Source organism: Mobula birostris, chromosome 7 (genome assembly GCF_030028105.1).
Source record: "Mobula birostris isolate sMobBir1 chromosome 7, sMobBir1.hap1, whole genome shotgun sequence".
In the NCBI taxonomy this organism is placed as follows: Eukaryota; Metazoa; Chordata; class Chondrichthyes; order Myliobatiformes; family Myliobatidae; genus Mobula; species Mobula birostris.
This window is the reverse complement of record NC_092376.1, coordinates 167,605,981-167,625,214: the sequence shown is the minus strand read 5'-3', so window position 1 is coordinate 167,625,214 and position 19,234 is coordinate 167,605,981. Positions and strand designations below refer to the sequence as shown.

At 36.7% G+C, this 19,234-nt stretch overlaps 1 protein-coding gene across 4 annotated transcripts in view; it reads right to left on the bottom strand.

Moving 5' to 3' along the window:
- The window catches only part of rbm27 (RNA binding motif protein 27), a 130,651-nt gene that overhangs the window by 4,463 nt on the left and 106,954 nt on the right, over positions 1 to 19,234 (bottom strand). The window contains exons 19-20 of one of the 4 annotated variants that reach the window (XM_072264064.1): positions 16,582 to 16,692; positions 13,144 to 16,085 (exon numbers count right to left, since the gene is read on the bottom strand). The exons of 1 other annotated variant lie outside the window; for it this stretch is intronic. In XM_072264064.1, coding sequence (XP_072120165.1) covers positions 15,963 to 16,085; positions 16,582 to 16,692 — 234 coding nt within the window. In that variant the 3' untranslated portion in view covers positions 13,144 to 15,962. Of the gene's footprint in view, positions 1 to 13,143; positions 16,086 to 16,581; positions 16,693 to 19,234 lie in introns of those variants that run through there. 2 more of the 4 variants (XM_072264062.1, XM_072264063.1) reach the window with 2 other exon arrangements.

Sequence of the window (19,234 nt, the reverse complement as noted above, 5' to 3'; positions counted from 1 at the left end):
ATAAAATAAGGCAAAGAGTCCCTTTTCCAGGGTAAGGAAATCTAAAACTATAGAGGCACGAGTCTATGCCGAGAGGGAGAAAATTTAAGAGTGACATAAAGGTCAGCTGGGGGGTGGCGTGGTGCCTTAGTGGTTAGCATTTCTTTAACAGCTCCAGTGACTCGGGGATAGTTATGCTATTGTCTGTAAGGAGCTCCCTCTGACCATGTGGGTTTCTTCCAGATGCTTTGGTTTCCTCCCACGTTCTGGAGATGTACGGGATAATAGTTATTTGGTCACATGGATGTAATTTGGTGCAGCAGGCTAGTTAAGGTGGAAGGGCTTATTACTGTGCTGCCTCTCTAAATCAGGAGTTTCCAACCTTTTTTATGCTATGGACCAATATCGTTAAGCAAGGGGTCCATGGACCCCAGGTTGGGAATCCGCTAGCTAGCTCAATAAATCAATAAATAAATCAATAATTAATTAATTAATTTAAAAAACACAACACACACACACGGTGCTGGGTATACAGTGCCTATAAGAAAAATTAATCCCACCCCTTAAGTTTTCAAGTTTTACAACACTGAATCACTGAGGATTTAATCTGCCTTTAAAAAAAAACACTGATCAACAAAAAAGGACTCTTCTGCTTCAAGGTGAAAACAGATCTCTACAAAGTGATCTAAATTAATAACAAATACAAAACACAAAATAATTGATTGCATATATATTCACCCCCCCCCTTTAATATCACACACCAAATCATCACTGGTGCAGTGGTTTTAGAAGCAACATAATTAGTTAAATGGATATCTAACTTTGGAGACCTGTGTGCAGTCAAGGTATTTGACTTGATTGTAGTGAAAATATACCTCTATCTGGAAGGTTCAACTACTGGTGAGTCAGCATCCTGGCAAAAAACTACACCATGAAGACAAAAGAACACTCCAAGCAACTCCGCGAAAAGGTTATTGAAAAGCTCAGGTCAGGAGATGGATACAAGAACATTTCTAAGTCACTGAATGTCCCTTGGAGTACAGTTAAGTCAATCATCAAGAAATGGAAAGAATATGGCACAGCTGTAAATCTGCCTAGAGCAGACCATCCTCAAAAACTGAGTGACCATGCAAGAAGGGGACTAGTGAGGGAGACCACCAAGAGACCTATGACAATTCTGGAGGAGTTACAAGCTTCAGTGGCCGAGATGGGAGTGACTGCGCATACAACTGTTGCCTGGGTGCTTCACCAGTCACAGATTTATGGGAAAATGACAAAGAGAAGGCCACTGTTAAAAAAAAACTCACATGACATCTCGGCTAGTTTGCCAGAAGGCATGTGGGAGACTCTGAAGTCAGCTGGAAGGTTCTATGGTCTGATGAAACCAAAATTGAGCTTCTTAGCCATCAGACTAAATGCCATGTTTGGTGTAAACCAAACACTGCACATCATCAAAAACACACCGTCCCTACCGTGAAGCATGGTGATGATGCATCATGCGGTGGGGACGCTTCACTGCAGCAGGCCCTGGAAGGCTTGTGAAGGTAGAGGGAAAAATGAATACAGGGAAATCCTGGAGGAAACCTGATGCAGTTTGCAAGAGAATTGCCACTTGAGAAAAGATTTGTTTTCCAGCAAGGCAGTAACCCTAAGCACAAGGCTACACAGGAATGGCTTAACAACAACAAAGTTAATGTCCTGGAGTGGCTAAGTCAGGTTTCAGACCTCAATCCAATTGAGAATTTGTGGCTGGACTTGAAAAGGGCTGTTCACTCACGATCCTCATGCAATCTGACAAAGCTTAAGCAGTTCTGTAAAAAATGGGGAAAAATTGCAGTGCCCAGATGTGCAAAGCTGATAGAGACCTATCCACACAAACTCGAGGCTGTAATTGCTGCCAAAGATGCATCCACTAAATACTGACTTGAAGGGGGAGAGCAATTATGCAATTAATTATTTTGTGTTTTATATTTGTAATTAATTTAGATCATTTTGTAGAGATCTGTTTTCACTTTGACACAAAAGTCTTTTTCTGTTGATCAGTGTCAAAAAAGCCAACTAAAACCACTGTGAATCACTGTTGCAAAACAGTAAAACATGAAAACTTCCAAGGGTGAATGAATGAATAAATATATATATAGCACCAGGCAAGGTCATTTGATTCCAAAGAATTGGTTTATTGATCATTCCAAAATGTCACTGGTGCTTCCTGCTCCCTCTCCTCTCTCTTCACCATTTCCTATCTATGATTCCCTCTCCTTGACTCTTTGCACTGAGTCTCCAATCGAGACCCATTATCAGAATCATGTTTATCATCACTCACGTCATGAAATTTGTTCTTTTGTTGCAGCAGCAGTACGGTGTAATACATAGAATTAATACAGTATGTGCAAAAGTCTATATAAACTACATGTGCCTAAGATAATGCACGGTATGTACATAGAATGGAAACATCTAGAGGGATATGGGTCAAACCTGGGAAATGGAACTAGCTCAGGTAGCTAATTTAAACCGAAGTACCCATTTCTGTGCTGTGTAACTCCATGATCCCACTTTGTTTTCAATAGGTACATTTAATGTCAGAGAAACATATGCAATATACATCCTAAAATTATTTTTCTTCATAAAGGCTTGTTAAAAATGCTTGGAAAAAGCAAAAATGACAATCAAGACAAATTTGTTTTAAAATAAATATGTAAAGGGAGCATCCAGTTTACAAAAAGCTGTACTTGCGAATGCAACAGAACTTCTCCTTAAATAAACAAAATTATGCCTGAGCCTTTGTATAGAACTCTGCATAAACAAAATCCAACAGCAAAGTATGTTTCGGCAAAGCACCCACATTTACATTCCTGACTCCCCAAAAAGTACTACACAATATCTTCATTATTTGTGAAGTAGATGGACATGGATTTCTCACAGATTAACTAAGATTGCATAGATTTAAAAGATTTCATCCTTTGAACCCAATACAACATAGGAACTTAGATTTTATCCATCATTTAAAAAAATTTATAAACATTACTAAACATATTAAGATTTTTAAGTATGTGAAAGGAAATCATATCAGCCAAAAACTACTTCCACTCAAGCATTTATAATTTTTGAAATCACATGGTTTGAGCTGTGTAAATGAAGACAGCTATGTATGTATCAGACCAGCATGAAGTGAAAACCATTTAAACAAATGGACAGAAACCCAATCACCATATTTATACAGACAATGATTGGATACTCAGTAACAGAGATTCTACAAATGCTGGAAATCCAGAGTAACACACACAAAATGTTAGAGGAACTCAGTAAGTCAGGCAGCATCCACAGAGAGAAAAGAACAGTCAACATTTCAGACTCAGATTCTTTGTCAGGACACTCAGTATTTAAGTTTTAAGATATATTTGCTGGGGGGAAAGATATTGAGATGGTGCTTGGAGTCAGCATCATGTGTACGTAGATCTGCGCATAGTAACTCAATGGGGATATTGTGAACTGGGTATATTTTGATCAGCTGGCCAAAAACCTTTACTCAATACATTTATACAGGAGATAATTATTTGTGGCAGTTAGCATGATACTATTACAACTTGGGGCATTTAAAGTTCAATTCTGGCACTGTCTGTAATGGAGAGATTACACGTTCACAATATGAGTGTGTGGGTTTCCTCCCACAGTCCAAAGATATCCCAGTTAATAGGTTAATAGATCATTGTAAACTGTCCTGTGATTAGGCCAGGGCTAAGTAGGTGGGTTGCTGAGTAGTGTGGCTCATTAGGCCAGAACGACCTGCTCCTCACTGTATCTCTAAATAAATAATACAAAATCCCACGGCTCTGATGAAAAAGACAATTACACTCGGGAGGATGTAGATAGGATATCTGAAAATAATACAGAGCAACACACACAAAACACTGGCAGAACTCAGCAGCATCCATGAAAATGAATAAACAGTTGACATTTTGAGCCAAGACCTGGATTATAGTAAGATTAGATATGCTGACACACATGAAATGCTGGAGAAACTCAGCAGGCCGGGCAGCATCAATGGAAAAGTGTACAGTCGACATTTCTGGCCAAAACCCTTCATCAGGACAGATATGCTGAGTTGTTCTATGAAGTGGAGCGGAGACTTAAAGATGTCAGAAATTATGGAGGTTCATAAAGTCTTTTAACAAAGATGACGATCTTGCTCTAAGAAAGAACTGGAATTCAATTGTAAACAAGGTGGGATAACGGAAACCTGATTGGATGAGGACGTACCAATCAGGATAGAGTACAAATAACGCTGGACTAGATATGTCCAGGCATCATGATGAACATGGCAGAGTTTGCTATCAAACCGTCAGTTATATTCGATACTTGTACTCGGCTGGAAGCCTGAAAAGAGTTTACTCATCATATACGCCGGGAAAGTACTAGATCCTTTTTCATAGAGCAAGTTGAACAGATAAGCCAGAAACTATGTGACAAAGATTTAAAGTAATAGGATTACAGAAATTATAAAGAAATCCTTTTTTCAGCCAGATGGTGCCAGAGATCTGGAACTCAATATGCAAAGCGATGGCAGAATTAGAAACTTTTTCTGACATGTTGCAGATGCGTGTGAGCCGTCGTCTTGAAGTAGTGTGGGGGTGTGGTTGTGAAATGTCCGTACTTGTATTTGTGAATTGTTGTGTTGTAAATATATTAGCTGCCATGAAATGTTCGGGGCGGGTGGGTGGGGGGAGGTTTGCTTTGGGGGTACAATACTAAAGCGAAATGGAGGAAAATGTAATCCATTATATATTCTGTATTGTGTCATTCCTTCAATAAAAATTTTAAAAAAAGAATTAGAAACTTCCACAATTTTTACAGTATTTGGATGCATGTATTAAGTTCCATGACCCACAGGACAAGGGACAAGATGCTGGAAGACTGAATTAGGTGGGGAGATCTAACTCAAGTGGCATCGATATGATAGGAGAGATGACTTCCTTCAGTGTTGCACTGTTTAAGTAATTCTATCATAGCATTGCGTGCCACCATTGTTTGAATTATCAGTGAAATAAGTCAGCTCATTCTCAGACTGGTAGAAAGCATTTCCTTGTGCAGCCTAAACTAGCAAACAGGAGCAAGGTGCAATGAGGAACCAAGGAATAGCAGGATGCACAACAAGGCTCATTATTCAAAGCAGAATATAGTCACCATATGGTGTGCTCCAGTAAGACTTCTGGTGCCTTGCTGCAACCCAGTAGATTTTAGCTCATGATATGGCAGACTCACAGAAACATTGAAAACCTAAAGCACAATACAGACCCTTCGGCCCACAAAATTGTGCCGAACATGTCCCTATCTTAGAAATTACTAAGATTACCCATAGCCCTCTATTTTTCTAAGCTCCATGTACCTATCCAAAAGTCTCTTAAAAGGCCCTATCGCATCCACCTCCACCACCGTTGCGTGGAATAGGCTGCTGGCATTCACCACTGAGTAAAAAACTTACCCCTGACATCTCCTCTGTACCTACTCCCCAGCACCTTAAACCTGTGTCCTCTTGTGGCAACCATTTCAGCCCTGGGAAAAAGCCTCTGACTATCCACACAATCAATGCCTCTCATTATCTTATACACCTCTATCAGGTCACCTCTCATTCTCCATCGCTCCAAGGAGAAAAGGCCGAGTTTACTCAACCTGTTTTCAGAAGGCATGCTCCGCAATCCAGGCAACATCCTCGTTACATTAAATCATGCTTGTTTGCTCACTTTTCTAGTTCTGATAAAAGATCTTTGATCTGATACATTAACTCCATTTCTCTCTCCTCTGAAACTGTCTGAGCTGCTGAGATCTGCCAATTTCTGCTTTTATTTTAGAATTCCAGCATGTGTTTCTGTATGATTTCCCAATTCCTGTACTTGGATCAAAATAGCTCCAAAAGAATTGCAATAATAAAACTGTCATTTTTTTATCCAAACCTGGCAGGAACGAAAATACAGGACACAAAGCCCATTGTGAACTTCATTCTGCTCCAGAAGAAAATTGCAATGGATCATTTCCTGCTTGTTCAATTTTGCTCACTATTATTAAATGCATCAGTTACAAACACAAATATGGGAATGAGGTGTCACTCAAGGAACTTTATTTGGTGGGCTAATCCCAATTTTATTTGTCTGGTTCAATCAAAAATATTGTTAACCTTACTCGTAAATTCTTTTTAGTAATTTCCACATTATGGAGAGCGCCAACTCTCTCCTGATCTCATCTTCATTTCACAACAAACACAGATACTATTCTTCTTTCTTCTCTTTAAATGGCTTAGGTAATGTCTGAATTCTTCTATGATATGCAAACACGTAGCAAAACTTAACACAAATGTCTTACCAGCACAAAAGAAAAATGCAAGCAGTACTCGTCCCCTATGATCCTTTAGATGTATCTACCTAGTTATGTAGCACAAAATTCTACATAACTGGGTAATTACATCACATAATCAGTCTCTATGTGCAAAAATAACACTAATCTTAGTCAACTTTATATAAAACCTCTCATTGTTCACAGACACCGTTTCGCCTGAACCTCATCTTCTGTAACATCAATCAACATGAACGTTGTATAGTACAGCACATGTATAGGCTCTTCAGTCCACCAACTTTGTGCTGATCACGACCTAATCTGAACCAATCACAACTCACTGCACATCTGCGTTATCCCTCTATTCCCTGCCTGTTTATGCACGTGTCTAACTGCTTCTTAAATGTTTCTATCCTATCTGCTTCTCTATCACCTTCTGTGGCAGCATGTTTCAGGCTCCTACCATACTATTTAAAAAAAACACTTGCCTTGCATTTCTCCTAGTATCTGATATTTCCATTTTGGGGAAAAGTACCATATACAAGGTCGCCCCTCAGCCTCCGATGCTCCAGTGAAAATCCAAGTTTGTGCATCCTCTGTTTATTCCTCCAATCCAGGCAACATCTTGGTAAGTCCCTTCTGCACCCTTTTCTAAAGCTTCCACGTCCTTCTTGTGGTGTGGTGACCAGAAATGAACACAGTTTTGAAGGTGTTCAAGGTGTAGCCTGATAAAAAGTTTTATACAGCTGTAACATGACTTCCTATGAAGGCTAGTATGTCATTTGCCTTCTTTGTTGCTGTTGTTATTGTAATGATCACACGAGTCAAGTATGGGGTTCTCCTAAGGGGTTATCTATCAATTGGTCTTCAGGTGGCTGTAGAGGTTGATCTGGGACCCACATGTTCTGATGCAGTGTAGATATGAGTAAGTGGTGGCTGTGCTTAGTGGTTGGTTCTTTTGGCTGCTCATTCTCTCCTTTCGCAGCTCCCGATTGTTCTTTGCAGCACATCGGAGGTTACTTTCATGTAGCTAGCACAGCTGTTTTTAAACAGATTTCCTCCAGATGCATCTATTAGATGTAATGTCGAATTTCTTCAGGCTTTTTTTGATGTCATCGTTGAAGCATTTCCTTTCTCCATCAGGGGCTCACTGACCTTCTTTACAGCCTTATCAACTTGTGCTGCTACTTCTATGATAAACCCAATTTTGGATCCATTTTAACAACTCACCATAAATTTCATTTAACATAATTTACTGGACCTGTTTACCTTCAGGGACCTTTTCAAATGCTTTACTATATCAAATATTGCTAAGTATTTAATTACCACATTGTGAAATGTTAGCAATAAAAACCATAACTCATAAAATTGAATAATATATATAATAATCACTCAATTATTTTTTAATGAAAACTTGTTTGCAAAACACTGATCAAAATTAAGATTGAGAAAAGGAAAAATTAAAGAACTAGATAGCTGTTTCAAAGAGCTAGCAAGGAACAATGGTCGAAATTACGTCCTTTTGAGTCAAAAATTCAGAGGCAATAGGTTCCTTGACAGGCTAGAATTATGATCAATCAACTTGCACAACAAAAAAGTAGTCAAGGTCATTAACAAATATTAACTATTTCTATTCTATCACTAGAATTAATGTTGGATCTATGTTTTTATTTGCAATTTACTTGTTTTTTTTAAAATGATAGAAATTCACAATTTAGTATCAATTTTATTGATGCCCTCAGTGATTCGTTAACCAGAAAAGGGAAGTTTTAAGTGCAGCAAAGAAGCTGAGGCAGAAGGAAGCTGAATCTGCCCTGTTAATTGAGTTGAAAAAAATGGGTAAGTACATTACTATGGAAGAATTAGTTCAGATAGAGAAAACCAAAGTAATTGCTGGTCACCTATGGGCAATTACTATCTGCAAAATCAACTACTAGACAATTTTTGAAATGGATGCTCCAGAACCAATCCATGTGAGAGGAAGATGCGCTGAGAAATAAGTGGAAGCATGTTTATAGGATTAAGTTCACACACAGAACTCCAGTTGTTACAATCATTCCTTTGAGGCATCACTATGTTCTATTGATTTACTTAATTATTATTTTATTTTATACTTCTATGTTATGTATTGCATTGAACTGCTGCTGCAAGTTAATAAATTTCACAACACATGCCAGTGATAATAAAACTGACATAGATTCTCAAGATCCAAATTTATATTAACAAGTATCTTTGCAGTGCAGTACATTCACTTCCACAGATAACAGAAATAAAAAATATATATGCAACACACACTTGTTTGAATTAGTCCTGCCTAAATCTGTCCAAATCCACTTCATTACCAATATAAATTATCAAACCAGTGAAAACTAACAGAATAAATCTTAGTGGAATTTTGCAGTATCACATGCCACCAATATTCATTTTGACTGCTGTTATCTTAAAAAAAAGGTTCCTCAGGGTTGTCATAGCCAGGGGAGGTACTGGGGGTAAGCTCCCACTACCTATTAAATGCTCCCAATGACATGCGTCTAAAATAGTCTCCGACAACCAAGTCCAGCTCCTGGCCTTCATGTGTGGCTTAACTACTAAGCCCGGTGGAACCATTTCTATTGACAGGAGAAGAGGCAAAGGTGGGTTACTGGCGATTTAAAACCAGTCACTTCAGGCAAACAGGGCTCATCAGCTATGGTTGGTAGCTCATCTAGAAGGAAAACTGATCTCAAACCTCCACTGCCTTGCAGCTATACCCACTCACGGGGAAGGCTTCAGGAGCAAATCCTGAGGAAAATTCCAGACCTGCAGTTGCTAGGGCAGTGTTATATTGAGTTCAACATTGACTGGCAACTTGTGTGATGCCTCTGGTACCAAACTATATTGATCTCCGCTGTCCCTTTGGATTCATCAGCTGCATGGGCAACAGCTGGCTCTCCATATCATGTAGCTTGCTCTCCATATCATATCAGCTTGCGCATCATGTAGACAGATAGTTCGCAACATACATAGCCTCAATCTTAAAAAATGCACCAATTTATATTTCTTGTTGAAAAACCAAGATATCCTAGCTTCAAGAATCTTCACGTGCCAACAGTTATAATCAATTTAAATCCTACGGTGACCACACACCTCTTTAACAGTAAAACCTTGAAATTTTACAGCAAAGAAACAGTATTCAGCCCATCAAATCCACCCTAGCTGAGAAAAAAGATTTCAAACTATCCAACTTCCCAGTTCCTCATCCACTGCCTCGTGGATCACTGCACATCAGAAAAGATAGGTGGTGGTTTCTGCTTAAACCAAGTATCAGTCAAAATCTTTTCCTCAACCTTCAAGAATTCAAGGCCATGAGTAGAATTGTGAATCAATGTCTCTAATTAAGAATTCTACCTAAAAGTGATGAAATTCCTCCTAGGGACCCCTTTAAGCCCACTAGTTATTACCATTCACCCCAAGACACATTTTTTAAAATTAAATATTGACTTAATCTCTCCGTAACTTCCATTATTCCATAGTTAACTGCTGTCCTGTCAATGAAGGAATACGTTAGTACTGTTTCTATGAAGAACAATGAAAAATTACACTCCCAGTTTCACAATATTATTTTCAAACAACACAAAACTGGCAGGATGTTAAGATATTCTTACATTGGAATCTTGAAACAAGGTTACCAGCACACTCCCAGTAAGTTAATAGTATTAGTCTAGGACCAGTTTTGCTTCCACATAAACTAGACATCTTAATTTAAGAATTTTCCCCATTTCTGCATAAATATGACTTAAATGTGATTAGATCTTCACACAAGCCATAAAACTAGATAAAAAGAGAACCCAATTAAATAAAACAAAAAACATTATACTTGTTCATTTATTGAGAAAAATGATCCAATATTACATGTATTTGTTGGAAAAAGTATGTAAACATTTGCTAGAAAACATTACCCCAGAAGTTCACATACTTTTTTGAACCTAGACTGTGATTGTTTAAATGGTGTACCCAGTAACAACGAGAAGTAGTAGAATTGTTTGTGTTACTAGTTTGGGCAGATTGTGTTTCTCTATAATTGTGACTTAGATAAAGATCAGACCACATTTTATGAGTAATTAATACAGAAAACCAGGTAACTGCAACGAGTTCACAAATTTTTTCATGCAACTGTACATTACAAATCACTGTTGAAAATACCAGCTACAAAATAAGGACCCATGCCTCCAGAAAAATATTGGCTGCTCGTGTGATGCCATGTGTGAAAATGACTTAGGGAAAAAAGGGGAAATCAATACATTCTGGGGTGCAGCTTAACTCATTCTTTTCTATCCCAAAGTGATAGTTTTCACTTATTCATATCTTTGCTTAAGTGAACAGCATAAATTACTTCAATTTACTAGCTTATGCAGAAAAGCAGAAAAAAAACTTTCTACAAAAGATGGCAATGAAATGCAAAGAACTGAACATCAAAGACACTGCAGTGCTGGAAACCTGAAACAAAAAACAAATATTGGAGGGTAGGCAAATCTTCAGGTTAGGCAGCATTTGAGGAAAAGATTATAGCCAACATTTCTAGTGTGCAACCTTTGTTAAAACGGAAAATAATGGAAAAACTCATGTCAGATCAGGATGCTGCCTCACCTGAGTTTTTCCATTATTTTAAGTTTCAAGTTTTTTTTTTCTATTTGTCACCTTTAATTCCATTATTAAAATACCCCATTTTAACCAGCACATTATATTTTAATTGCTCCTCATAATTCTTCAGTGAATAATGCTCAAACTCAAAACTCCCAAGCTATTTCCCTCCCAAACTCCACAGCTGGTTATAACAAATAATATCATGTTAACTGTTTACTATATAAGTTTGCTGCATTACTGATTTAACAATGATCTTGTTATTGTTCCACAATATTATACAACAGCAACATCACTGGCAGTTGAGAAACAAAGCACTGAAGCTCATTACGGACACTCATTCTCAGGCTCAAATTTTCTGTATACCTTTTGCTCACTGTGATTAGGGACGATTTTGGTGACATGTTTTCTTTAAGATATTGCACACTCAAAAGTCACTTTCATATATACGTACTTTGATAATAAAATGTGCTTTGAACTTTTACACCTGCATTCAAGTCTGACTTTTCTCTTGGAGGGAATAAAAAAGTTCTAAGTTTAAGTGTACCATTGAGTAAACAATCATCAAGTCAGCTCAGTATCTTTGATTATCAGTCATAAATCCTTTGGAATATTAAAGATAACATCTTTGAAGTATTTGTCACCACAGGCCAAAGTTCTCTGTCTTTTTTGTGTTCCAGCTATAATTTCTAAAAATACATCATTTCAATTGTCAAATCTCTATAAGCATCAATAAGAAACTTCAGAACATTTGTCTGTTCCAGATGTTTGTGTTTTTTTTTAATTTTATTTTATTTTAGAGATATAGCATGGACCAGAGATATAACACCCCCCTGTTTAACATTAGCCTAATCACAGGGCAACTTACACTGACCAATTAACCTTCCAATCAGTACATCTTTGGACTGCAGGAGGAAACCGGAGCACTTGGAAAAAATCCATAAGGTCAAGGGAAGAACGTACAAACACCTTACAGACAGTGTCGTTCTTAACTTTCACCACCCATATACCAGGTGGCCTATCAATTTCCCTCCTAAATTTCTATTTCATTTGTAATGATTCCCCTCTGCCATCAGATTCCCGAATGGACTTTGAAGCTTTGGACACTACCTCACTTTTTCAAAAATATACAGTATTTTTGTTTTTGCATTTTTTTAATAATCTATTCGATATACGTAATTGATTTACTTGTATATTTATTATGTCTTATTTTATTTATTAGTATTATTTTTTCTCTCTCTGCTAGATTATGCATTGCACTGAACTGCTGCTGCTAAGTTAACAAATTTCACGTCACATGCCGGTGATAATAAACCTGATTCTGATTAGTTAAAACAGAAAAATACACCAACCAAGCGTTCATTTCATTTTATTCCATGTTGTGTTGTGATCTGCAACTTAGAGGATCCATCAACAGAAGGCTTGTTCAAAAATTAAATATGTTTTTTTTTACTCCACCTCATTCCCTTATAATTGATGGAGCATAACATTTTGGTGAGTTTTGCAATGATATGCTACTGTCTTCTCATTTATAATTTCAATATGTATCTTTTAGTAAAAATTTCCCACAGCGCTTCACGGAGTAAAATCTGCTATGGAGCCCTTTAAGTACATGTTATGATTGGAAATGAAACACTTAGTCAAACAAGCTTTAAAAGAGAAGAAAGATACAAGGTTTATGGAGGAGATTCAGGAGATTAGGAGCCTGACAACTGAATGATACAGCAATAAAAGTAGGCTGTGGGAATATGCCAATTGGAAGTGTGCCACTTCTATCTCCTCAGCTCAGAAATATTGACCTTTTTTCATTCCAATCATAACACACATCTGGACCAATTCAAGACTTGCATTTCAAATTCAGCTTGAAAGATGTTTTGCTAAAGGAATCTTAACTCATTAAATGCAAATCTCTGCATGTAGTAACTGAGGCTTCAAGTCAGCAAATAATCTTTTTACAACAGGTTACTGAAAACAGGTAGCAGCCACAGCAAACATTTTTAAGAAACTAAAACATTAGCAATTACTTAAGGAGATAAAGGAAGTTTTGATAGAAAAAACAAGATATGGAATCCATCCAAATTTAGCACTCTGTAGCCAGTTCACAAATGAGGAAACAGCTGAGGAAGCACTCCCATTTAATTCATCGATCTTATTTTTTAAAACTCTGAAAAATAATCTTTGTGTGCATCTATGAAAAATTACATTTTAAAACAATTGTTTTGAGCTATGAGTTTTGGCAAATCACTGCCACCAGAAACTAGGTTTTGGTTTGATTATACTTTTATTAAATAACATTAGGTATCACACACAGATCATACTAATACTTCAAAAACAGTGGCAAGAAAATATTTTATTTCAGGATTCTCTGGTACATATAATCTGCTACATACATACATGCATGCATCACAGTATCAGCTTTATCTGATAGGAAATGTTCTGAGTGGCAGGGAGTGGAATTAAACGACACTTGTACTTAATGCAGTCCACAATTTCCCTATTCACCTTTCTCTGCAGTATTCAGAGAATGTGACGGAGTAATGCCACAACACATAGAGCTGCAAAGTGCTGAGCTTTTTAGTTAGTCGTTTTGTTCATCGTATACCTAATAGCCATAGCTTTCCTCATATATTGACCTCCTTCTTGTTGGTTTCCCTGGAACTAGAGTTATATATAATATTTACCTAAATAAAATTCTGCAGATGGGACTGAAAAAATCCTTTTCTATTATCCATAAATAACAAAATAACCTGATAATGCTAGTTTTATTTATTTATAAATTACCCTAGTTTTTCAGTTGGAATTCCATTCTTGACGGACTACTCAAAAATGTTCATCATTTACTAACTAACTAACGTGCTTGCCCTTTGAGCTTTAATTAATTCTTGTGTTTTAAAACGATATTATCAAAAGCCTAGCTCCAATTTGAATGGAACTGTTATTCAAATGAATCAAAAGAGTGCCATAGGTTTCCTGCAATGGATTATATCTGCTTTCCCTGGCCCTGAAATTATGCTGTGAAATTCAGGTATAAAAATCTTGGAATAATATTAAGATTCTTGGAATTTTTCTTCCTCTCTTAAGTCAACAGAAAGTTAACTAAGGGCATCACACCTTCAAAGTAATGGACACACAAATTACATTGAGACCAATATTTACTTTAATTTTAAACCACTGAAAACCCTAGATCAAAATGTTGTACCTCTATCACTAAAATTTATTTGTCCATGAGTAATATGAATAACTCACTACACTATTCAGATGACAACTTCAATCTTACATGTATACAGTATATTTCTATTTTTGATCATTAATTTAAAAAAAACTTCAGTTCTATCAAAAAGATAAACTTGTTTTCCTTTTGCAATATATTCCATACTGTAGTTCAAATGGCTCTACCAAATTAATAACTTGATTCAATCAAATATTTGTATTTTAATAATCAAAACACAGAAATTAAAATAACTTTTAAACCTGGTCCTTTGTCTCCGATTTCTCTTTGCCCTATAAATCAAATTACTGCAGATTAATTACTGCATTCTGAATAAGGAACAATGATGCTGATTTATATTTTGTTAAATGCAGATGCTTGTAATCTTTTAAAAAGTGGAAAGATGAACTCAGGCCAAATAAAAACGGGGCTCTTACTCAAGATCATTGAACAGTGTTCATGATTTGAGTTGGGGAATCAGAAACAATGAAATCATTTCATCATTATGTGGGGAAAAAAAGTATCTAATAACGAATGTCATTTCGTCTAAGACCTAGCACAGACATCTTGACAGATTCTTCATGAAGCAACTAAGATTTGCTCATCAATTCTAGGTCAACAAGTGGCAAACAAAATCTGTAGGTTTTAACAGACATTTCTATTTCTATTCAATAAATAGCATGCATTCATCATGAAGAAACATGCATTCAAAACTACTACACAGCTCCGACTGATGAGTCTGAAGTGTTAACCCCGTTTCTCACTCTGTAGATGCTGCCCTGCCTGCTGAATATTTCCACTATTTTCTGATGGAAATTTTCTTTACTTCAGTTATTTTGTATTTTCAGGGCTTTTGACAGCTTGGAGATGTTATATCAAAGGAATTAAACAGTATAATTTGTTGTTACAATTTGTTTCATAACCTTAGTTAGACTATATGATTAGGACCAACCTCTTCACCAAATTCTGATGGAATTGATGGTTACCAAAGTATTAAATTTTCTATGTTTAGTTAGCAAGATGTACTACTGGCAATGTTTGAATTTTCCATCTTTGTAGTGGTTCTTCTTTTTATCTGAATGGATGCTTTGAACAAATCTAAGTGTTGGGAATTTTACTACAGCATTTTAATCTCTTTAATATTTTTAAATGAACCATAAACACATAGCCTAGAGCAAATGAAGGGATGGTGGGAAACAATTAGCAGAATGCAAATTAACAGAAGTCCAGGTTACGCCTTTACATTTAATTGATTTTCAAAGAATAATCTGAACCTTTGCAATACTGAACTAAAATTCCAAAATCAATTTGCTTTCTGTCTCTTTCCTGTATGATTAGATTTTCAAAACCTCCATAATGTCCTAGTGTTAATGCAGGAGATGAATTCACTTGCTCCCTAGTTCACTGATTAATTTCTTTCCTACAAAGTACACTGAGAAACAAGGCAATGGAACACAGCTTAATTTATAAATCTGTAATAATGTAATAATAAAAAGTTGATGTCAAAAAAATTTAAACAGAAAAAAATCCAATTTAAATGTTAATTGACTGCATTGGCCTAGAACAGATATACTATATTTTCTCAAAGTAATGGCCCTTCCTGAGTGACATAGTCAGGCACGAAGGACCAAATATCTAATTCCTGCTACTGTATCTTAAGTTCTAATTTAGTTAGAAATGGACACTCATATTCAAATCTTCATCTGTAAATGCTTAGTGTTATCTCATGGAGAGCAACCAAGGTGCTTTAGGAGCTGAAGGTGAGGTACAATAAAGCAGAGCAGATCCATACTCCCATACTCTATCTTGTTGAAGTTGCAGGGATGTGGGGCTAGGTCTTGAGAGCATGTAAATAAACTTGATGCTCAAAGGATCTCTTGACAGTCCCACAAGGTATAAGTAATTGGTGGCAAATGAAATGCTGTGGCAAACATGATTCGCTATGAATCAGCACCTTCAAGGAAGGAGAATACATATTCAATTCATTCATTCATATCATTGCCTGAAGTTTACTGGTAATGCTAGCCCTATCAAATTTAACTTATGTGCAAGCATCGGTTTTTGTAGTGTATGTGCAACAGCAACAAATATAGCTTGTGTCGGTAATCAGTACACACTGACACCTATTCAAGCAACATAAGAATTTACATCAGAAAGCACTGTGCAAAACTTAAAGACCTCTCTCACCTCAAAACCAAAATAAATTATAATTCAATGCATATATAAATGCAGAAAACATTATATAATACATGTACAACCTAAGGACGCATTACTTTTGGCAATCTCCTCCTCAGTCAAATTGTGTCCTGATCAGTGTGATTTGATCAGTATGAACTGATAAGAGTGGAGAAGGTGTGTGTGTGGGAGGGGGGAGCGCAGGGTGGTGGTGGTGGTAACAGACACTACTGTATTATTCCAAGAAGAGAGAAATTCTACGGCCAGTGCAGTACCTCTTCTTTTGTTTCCTCCTCCTCCGGTTCTGTTGATACTGAAGGTGCTTTAGGCTTGTACCATGAGATCTGAAGGTTTCGACCTTTGAACTTTGTACCCTGATTTGCAGCCTGTGCAGAATTAAAAAAAACAATTTTAAAACAATTTGAATTAAAATGCATTAATACACTACAAATGATTAAATCCATTAAATTATCTCAAACACTTACCTTTTCTAGAGGTCAACGTCCTGTTTGTACAATAGTCTTCCCTCGCATGAAGCTGAGGGACCAGATGCGAAGTGCATCCAGCCCCTCTCTTCAGTACAGTGATCCGACATTGGTGTGAATGGGGAATCCAGTGCTGCCGCTATGTGCGGCATTTGATCTCCAGCTTGTTTCAGACTTTTGCGTGCATGCTCACGGGTACAAGATTTACAGAATATAACGGCTCCTAGTGGACGGCTCCCTACAGAACTGCTAACTGCTTGGAAGCAGCACAGCAGGGTCAAACAACCTAATGCCTCTTACATTCAGAGATAATTAAACTATTAAAAGTGATGGAAAAATTAAAACAAAATCACCCAAAACACATAATTAAAAAACATTAATCTGAAATAACTATTAGGAAAGGACACCGCCTTTGCATTCTTCTCGCAACCCAAAACTGCTTCTAAAATCAACAGGGTCATAGATCTAGCTTGACACAGGATTCGAGAGCTGATTCCTCAGCATGAATACCATGAAAGAAAATGAGCATGGATTTCTGCTATTGGATTCTACGTGAAACTCAGCACAGGAGTGGACAGAAAGATTCAGCACTCCAAACTTGTCAGGAAGTTTGGATTCTGTGTTTAGCTAATTTTCTGTAGAAGCTCTGAATTGCTTTGCTTGAAACCATTCCCATTTACCAGTAAGTTCAACACACATTTGAGAAAAAAGATATCTTTCAATCTGACACTGCAACAGACTTGATACCTTTACACTACTTACATTGAACATTCATGCAAACATAATTTGCCCACTATATAAGGTGGTCAGTTTAACAATTATAAAGCACAAACTTCTCCTTCCTTCTCTGAATGACCCTACTTACTGGTCATCCTTGGTTTAACAAAGTGGTTAAACATGCCTATGTAAGTGCCTTAACCTGGTAGCGCTATAATATCATAAAGAAACATTTGCACCAAATTTCATTCATGGGGTATTAATTGTATCTTTTGCTCCCCCTCCTTTTTTAAATTATATTCATGGAAACCATTTAATTATATTGCATATCTTTGAGTCTACAAGTGCTTGTTACTTCTTTCATGGAAAAGTTTTCCAGCATTTTCCTGGATTAAAATCAGATTGCATTTTCCTGATAACTGATGTCAGACTACTTGAAGATCAAAACTTCAAGTGCAAACAAAAACGGAAAATGCTGGAAACATTAGGAAAGGTCAGGCAGCATATGTGGAAGGAGAAACAATTCTTACTTCTTGTCCACTAGCCTTCATCAGAATGGAAAAATCTCCAGTTCTCTTTTCCAGTTTTGACAAAAGGGTTGTGGACTAGAAACATTAACTATTTTTCTTTCAACAAATGTCATCTATCCTGCTGAGTATCTGAGTATCCTGCTCATAATTCTCCCACTCTATTCTCTTGAATATTAACAATAGCAATTGTTTGACTCGTCACTCCTAGGTTTCTTCCATTTCTACAGTTACTGCTTGATTTCATTATCAAGCTTTACACATTTTCTTCCACCTTTGCCATAAAATGACCTACCTTTAATTCACTACTCTCTTATTTGCATACAAACAGAGCACTTACAATCTTATTTTTCTTTCCAGTTTCTCATGTGGTTATCTCCCTAATTTTGCTGATTTTCTTTTGATCTATCATCATAAACTTTTTTCATTAGCTGAGGAAATACCTTCCTAGATTGTTTTTGTTTATTTCTCAAAGCCAAATGCATCTATGATTTTATTTCTATTTTAGTAATTTCTCAAGGCTAAATGCTTTCTGTAATCTTCTTCAAATTCTGATTCCACCACATGCAATATCCTATTTTTATAGGTGAGTAACTGCAGGGAGAAATTTACCCTAGTGTTTTCAACAGGTAGATCAAAAAATTCCGAGAACCTAAGAGAATATTTCCACCTCCAAAATAAAAACTTTCAGTTCCATGCTTTTCTAAGTATTAAACCACCTTAGATGACTATAGAAAGCAATTTGTCAATACATTTACATTAATTTGCAAACCAGGTTCACAAATAGCCATGTAGCTGTAGCAGCATTTTTTTTTTGAGGACTTTCTGCTAGCATCTTGAGTTACTGATATTACAAAAAAATTAATCATATAATTTAAACAGGAAATACTCTCACTGCAATCTACAGCCCCTAATTTCCCTTTAAGTAACATACTTTTGAATCATCTTAATGAACTAGCAATTTAACTATCTTCTGAAGGACCTGGCGGACTTAACTCTCAACATTGCAGGTATGGCACCTTTAACCAGATGCAGGTACATTACAGGCAAGGCAGCATCTATAGGAAGAGGTACAGTCGACGTTTCAGGCCGAGACCCTTCTTCAGGACTAACTGAAGGAAGAGTGAGTAAGAGATTTGAAAGGTTCTGACGAAGAGTCTCGGCCTGAAACGTCGACTGTACCTCTTCCTATAGATGCT